Genomic DNA, 7,403 nt, shown 5'->3' with positions numbered 1-7,403 from the left:
TATCTCGTTAACTATTGCGCAACCTACAAAATGGTGTAAGATTTTTCGATTCAATTCGGTCCGTTTTACCTGCTCGTGATCGATTAGCCGATAATTTTCAAACACCCTGTATATGTATATGTATATTTACCGTATTTGATAACTTTTATTTTCAAAACGATGAATTTTTAACAATAAATTCATTTTTTTCACGTTCAAATACTTATGAATATAATGTAGTGTGTGTTTAAAAATACTATTTCTTCAATATCACAAAAGTCTTTTTTTTTATATAAAATAGATATAAAAGAAAGTTCATCATCAATATCATCATCCCATCTGGCCCATGTTTCTGCTAATTTCAAACACTCTATTTCCCATGTGGTTTCATGATCTATATTTTTATGTTTACGAGGAGTATTATAGAACCATAAGTTCCAATTAATACATAACTGAAATAACATAAAATTTATTATTTGTAATACTAAAATATTAATACTATTAAAACTGTAATTTATTTGTATAAAGAAAGTGTTACCTTTATATTCATTACTTCAGCAAAGCAATTATAAAAATACTCCTTTCAATCATCCGTCTTTATACTTTTATATTCGAAATTAAAAAAATAAGATTTAAGAAATTCTTCGAATACTAAAGATCCTCCTACGATATTCTCTAGGTTATTTAAAAATATACTTCCTAGTTCGTAGGGTACATGTCTAATGAAGTCTATAGGCAACAAATCGGGTAATCGAACTTAATCGAGTATTAAGTTTTTCAACGAGTTGGTATCACTTGATATGTCTATCTATAATATAATTTAGAAAATAGTACAAAAGAAATATGTTTATTTAATTATGTGCGTGATGTAAAAATATTGTAATCTGGTATCATATACGATATTACTAATTATTCCATTTGTTTTAATCAAAATTAATACTTTACCATCCTATTCAGGTCGAGATATGATAATTTTTTGTAAAATAACTGCGTTTCATTAAGCGTCTATATTTTGCAAATGATTTTCCTGCTAACAAACATGCTGATACTTTTATTTAGCCACAAATGATTATAATTTGCACACGTAACTAAATGTCCTGCCCAGCTCTGTGCGATACTTAGAGAGAGTGAACTGATACTAGAATCATCTCCGTAAAGTAAATTTGGTGAAAAAAAATGTTATGCATGGACACTCTACTTCGAAATGGCCGAGACATGGTGGAAGCACGCATACATCATATCTATCTATAGGTATCATTTTAAGTATTGTGTAATAATAATAATAATAAAAGAGAAGATTAATAATTCACAAAATAATAAATTTCTTTCTATACAAAAACTTAAATAAATTAATAATAAGTAATTTAATTGATATTTTATACCCCGAAAATAAGATCCACACAAATCTTCAGCAATCTCCAACATCTTTTCAATTACGCCTGTACGAAATATATGTATTGACAGCTTCATTAATAAATTTCTTCTCAGCAAACACATTGCTTCTTATACTAAGATGTTTTTTCTGTAGTGAATCTACAGCAATAATTACTGCGTAAGACGCTACTTGTTTCGCTTGCAGAAAATTATATAGGTTTAACTCCGAATCTTTAATTACATTTTGCCAAAGTGCAGACATTATAGCTGTAAAATCTTTTGGCACTGTAATCTAAAAAATGAAATACATATTAATAAAAAATAAATGAATATTTTATTTTAGATTAATTAAAGCAGTTTATAAGAAAAGAGAATAAATATTATTATATATGTTTATCGTCATACATTTAATTTTTTTCACTAATACATTTTATTTTTTCGTAAATTTTTATTATTTTTATTAATAATATTAATAATAATCCAACATGTTTTTATATAAATGTATAAAATACACATGTATACACATACTATCTACATTAAAATTTTTACCGTAGCAGTGTACGAAAATTTGACAGATGATGTATCTTGGCAGGAAAATACTGCTCTAGCGAATGTTAACTGAAACAACGGAAGTTTTTATACAACCTGTGTTGATATTGATCAATTTTATTTAACCAGTTTACCTTGTTGTTAGACAATAGGAAAGGATGTGTATCATCGGCAATTTGTGCAGGTGTTAGCCAATATAACGTAGGTGAGTCTGGACTTGTTTCATATTCAATTTGAATTTTACATCTGAAAGTAACGTACTATTAAAGATGTATTCAATTGTTGCATCAATAATTTTTAGTAATTGTATTTTTTAATGTTTTATATTATTCACGTAGGCTTATAATCATTATATTTTTCTTCAGTTTTTGATAACTGTATGATAAATGAGCTTCCAACAATATGTTTATGTCCAATAGAATGTTCTAAAGATGCTTCAGTAACAGGATTTGTGACAAGTGCATAATTATCTAAAATCTAATTAAAGCGATATTACATGTTAATACTACATATTAAATCAAAACTTTGCTCAATATAATAGGAAATATCTACTCACTAATTCTATAATTGAATGGTTTTTTTTTCAATAGTCAAAATCGCTTTTCCTTTAAGAACTCATCGATGAAAGTCTACATATAGTTCTAAATGAATGTTAGTTACACGTGCAAATTCTAATAATGAGAAATTAATAAAACTATAACAGTAATAAGGCTCAATAAATTTAAAAAACCAAAAGAAAAAAGGGCTACGAACCTAAGATTAATTGTTATAAATTAAAATTTGAAACCGTTAATAAATAAACATGTCATTTAGTTTAAAGGTTATACGTTTCGCGGGTTTCCTCCGTGTCCAGATCCATTCTTGATGCCAACGTTTCGTAAATCGTGCAGTCCACTTCATCAGGGCGAGGAGCAGCCTGATACTGAGCTGTTTCTCCGGGCCGTTCCTTTTTATATTACGCTGCTTGTTGGGGTGGTGGGGATGGGCGGAGAGGGGGAAGAGGTTGTGGGAGGGGAAAGAGGTGGTGGAATTGGTCGATCTTCAATAACCGGGAGAATGGTCTTCCATATTTTATTTATGTTGTAGCCATTATCTCTATTTAAATTGTTAGGGTGTTTTTGTATCTCTATGGCTTCTCTATACTTTCTTGGAAAGTATGATGTACTGTTGACTATTGTGGTCGTTTTGTCAAACAGTATTTGATGTCCTGTTTCGATGTTGTGTTCTGATAATGCCAACTGCGTGGTGTGTTTTAGTTTGACATCACGTCTGGACACGGAGGAAACACGCGAAACGCATAACCTTTATACAGAAAGCACCCGTGGAAACCTCAAGAATGTTATGTCATTTAGTTAAAATATAAAACTTTTATTTGCCAGCAATAAACAACAAAACAAAAACAAATGTTTCGATCCTTGTTGGATCATTATCAATGTTAACAAACAAAATTATTACAAAGAAAAGATAAATAAAAATTATTATTTACTCTCGATCGTAGTATTAATGTTATCAAATCTCGCTCAGCATGCAGTAAATATTGTAATAAGAATGATCGCAGTATTAATATTATCAAAAATCTCGCTCAGTATGCAGTAAAAAATTGTAATAAGAATGAGTTTGTTAACATTGATAATGATCCAACAGGGATCGAACGTTTGTTTTTGTTTTATTATTTATTGCCGGTAAATTAAAGTTTTATATTTTAACTAAATGACATGTTTATTTATGGGTGGCACCCAGTTGGACACGGCTCAATTGGACACGAGCCACTCGCAGCGCTTGAGACTACAAAGCTCCTAAGCACCGGTCGCTGTGATTGGTGGTGTCCAATCGAGCCGTGATCAATCGGGATCACCCCTTTATTTATTAACGGTTTCAAATTTTAATTTATAACGATTAATCTTAGGCCCTTTTTTCTTTCGGTTTTTTAGAAATTAATAAATATTAAAAAATGTTTAATAAGTAATAGTATATACAGCACAATATGCGTAAATATCAATACACATTGAAAAATAATATACTGTAATTAAAACTATTATAACACAATATGATATTGTTTTTAAAATACAAATAAGCATCCGATTGTTGTGCTAAATATAATATATTTTATATATTTAAGAAAGTTAACAGTAGAATGGTGTAGATTAATTAAATTCGTGAAAGATTAATTTAATTTTAAAAAATGTAAATTACTAAAGCCTAAAGGTTTAAAGATATGTACGATATTTCATCTTTCGAACCTTAATGAATTCTGCAAATATACTTTACTACATCTCTTTTAAGAAAAAATTAATTAATGAATAAAATTACAATTCTAAACAGAATCGTAAGGCTCGTAACATATTCTTGTAAAACTTGTAAAAATTTTTAAGTGCTTATACCTTTATGCAATATTTTTACAGACAGCTTCTTACTAGCCATAAAATTCATAGAACAAAAAATCATAGATATTTAAGAATAATCGTACTTCTTATTACGATATATACGCATAAAATTAAAATACTAGTCATAAGTTCTTACAAATTTTACGAGAACAGGTTACAGGTGTTACAAGTCTTATGATTCTGCTTAGAATTGACCCATTAAGTAAGCTAATGAAATAACTAAAATACCTGGTTTTGAAAAGGAGTGTGGATCTCCAGGAGATAAAGCCATTTTAAAATATTCACACGTTGTAACCTTTCCAAGTAATATTCGATAACGAATCTTTATACATAAACTGACTGTAAGGACGCAGTATAGCTTCTCCTACTTTTATCCATTCTTCTCTGTTTGACAACATCATTTGTTTATTACAGTTCGGATAGCTAAACTGACTGTGAATACCACGTAAATGATTTTGTGTGGATACGGTTGACACAAATCAAATTCGCAATATATACGCAGTTAATTTAATGTAATTTTACAAAAGCCAAAGGAAAGGGAAATTTTTGTCTCCGCATTTATTGGCAGATAGCCAAAAAATGTATTGATATGGATTTGACAAACATCATTGTACAGCGCAACCTCCTTGATGCCGTTTAGTAAATTCGAAGCGTTGAAATGATAAACATGTATTTATGAAATTGTACTATAAAAATGATGACTGCACTATTAGCATTTTATAGAAAGTGCATATTGTTCGTCATTTCAAAACGTATAAGCTTGTTCTTTTTGGCTGAACTTTTGTACCAGTTCATTTTTTTTCCTTTTCTATCTGGAAGGAAAGAAGAAGAGGAAAGATGAACTGGTGCAAAAGTTCAGCCAGAAAGAACAGGCCTAATGTTTACTGAATGGCAGGCCTGGATTAAGAGTGGGGAGGGGGGAGAGAAGAGGCTAAGGGAGATACAGCCCTGGGCCTCTTTTTTCAGGGAGGCCTCTTAGACTTAGCTTAAAATTGTATTTCATTGATAAAAATAAATAATCGAATGAAAATAAACAATTAAAAATTTCAATTTTGCATTTCTTGTACAATAAAACACACAATATAACACACAATATTCACACACGATGACTGATACTAGACCATCCCAGCTAGAAATGATAATGAAATCGACATCGAATCGACGTCGATTCGACGTCGATCGACGTCGATTTGATGCTTTCGACGTCGAATCGACATCGATTCGATGTCGATTCCATTACCATTTCTGACTAGGATAATATCGTCATTGGCATTATTAACAACAAAGAGCGAACTGCTGAAAAATGTTGATTTTAATGATTTAATCGATAAATTTGCCCACAATAAATCACGCAAAAACTTTTATAAGTACCACTAAAAAATTTTTCATGCGTGAATTTATAGAGGAAGGTCATCAATACCGACATACCACTTTGTTTTTAGACAATATTTCTTAAACAAAAGGTAAAAATACAATTTCAAAAACATAAATACAAAGTAAAAAGTATCTTCTATCAGATAATATAAGCAATTTTTATAATACTGTTTGCAATTTTGCAATAATTAAATTTTTCGTAAATTATGCAAAAATGAGCGTCTGACGAAATGGGCTCCAAAACTGACATAGTAGGCAATAATGCCAACATTCCTATTGTATAAATAAAGATATATCCTATTCTGTAAAGCAGTGTTCGCAAGGATTTGCACATTTCGGATCGATTCCGGCGCGCGACCCCCATCACCGCACAGCCGGATTGCGAACGCGGATCGGATTGGAATTGCGGATCGCGGATCGGAACTCAGCCAATTAAGACAAGGCAGTTTCGGATCCGGATTGTAGATTACAGAATAGACGGCTCTCTATTTTTGCGATCCGTAATCGTAATCCAAGCCAATAAAACATCAAGTTTGGTCACGTGACCCATTTATGATGGATGAATAAGCATCGTTTGTGTGGTTAGGTTACCTGTGCTCATCATAACTCATACAATGGGTCCCAAAAGCGAACGTTTTACAAAGGACATCGAATGTATGATGATAGAAATGGATAGACAGTGTCCTTTATTGTGGGACACAAGAATAGAACAATATCGTCGAGTTGATTTAAAGCGAACGCACTGGGATCGAATAGCACAAGCTCTAGGTTCCAAATTTACAGGTATAATATATATAATTTATTTATTTAATCTTTTGAATTTATTATATTATTGCTTGAAATACGAAAATACAAATAATTAGGTAACTTTGAAAAAATTAAGAGTGTGAACATACATTGCAAATAATTAGTTAATGAATGAGGTTATATTGAGTTGAGTTGTTGAGATGTTGAATTCTTGTGTTGATTAGTAAAAGTTATATTATTCAATTAATTTTTTTAAATTTATTTTTGCACGCGCAGGAGATATGGTTTGTAAACGGTTCCAAAATATGGAAAGTACTTTCCGTACGAATGAAAGAAAGATAAGAGAATCAAAAGCTCGTTGTAGTGGAAAAGGAACAGATGAAATGTACAAACCAAAGTGGGAATATTACGATATGCTCTCATTTTTAAGAAGAACTTGTGCACAGAGTGACAGTATTGATAATCTTTCCTTAAAAAATCATATTTCTCTATCTAGTCAAAACGCTGTTAATCATTCACCTGTTCATGCTTATAACAATGTGCAAAATACGTCAAGGATTACAAATATATATTATGATGAAAATCTTCAAGTAAGTGTAAAGCTTTTATCTTTATATTATATTATTCTGTTTAGATTCAGGTTTTCTATTATTTCCAATGGAAATTTTCTGTATCATTTATTTAAGAATTAATTTATGCTTAATATCATTAATATAAACAAGTTTTAGTATTATTTTTTTATAAATATTGTTCAATATATTTCAATTTTTTGTTTTTAGCAATACATGATTATTCCATCTAATTTATCTGATAACAATACAACAAGTATAAACAGTGATGAAATATCACCTTGTACAGATTCAGAATCACACACCTCAACAGAACTCATCCCAGATCCAACGTCAGTTGTAACATCTGCTACCCAATTGCCTACCACGTCTGATAGTCAAAACGAATTGGCAATAAATAATACATCAGATATTTCAACTCAAGTTA

General features: G+C 30.4%; 1 protein-coding gene across 1 annotated transcript in view; it reads right to left on the bottom strand.

Moving 5' to 3' along the window:
* LOC108767926 (leukotriene A-4 hydrolase) overlaps positions 1-4,557 on the bottom strand; it is a 7,413-nt gene extending 2,856 nt beyond the window's left edge. The window contains 8 exon segments of the mRNA XM_018518064.1: positions 237-431; positions 518-708; positions 996-1,117; positions 1,425-1,645; positions 1,903-1,971; positions 2,037-2,148; positions 2,483-2,573; positions 4,515-4,557. Coding sequence (XP_018373566.1) covers positions 237-431; positions 518-708; positions 996-1,117; positions 1,425-1,645; positions 1,903-1,971; positions 2,037-2,148; positions 2,483-2,573; positions 4,515-4,557 — 1,044 coding nt within the window.
* Positions 4,558-7,403: the final 2,846 nt, after the last annotated feature.

This window comes from Trachymyrmex cornetzi, unplaced genomic scaffold (assembly GCF_001594075.2).
Source record: "Trachymyrmex cornetzi isolate Tcor2-1 unplaced genomic scaffold, Tcor1.1 scaffold733, whole genome shotgun sequence".
NCBI lineage: Eukaryota > Metazoa > Arthropoda > Insecta > Hymenoptera > Formicidae > Trachymyrmex > Trachymyrmex cornetzi.
The sequence above is the reverse complement of the archived record's forward strand: the minus strand, read 5'-3'. Positions and strand labels throughout refer to the sequence as shown.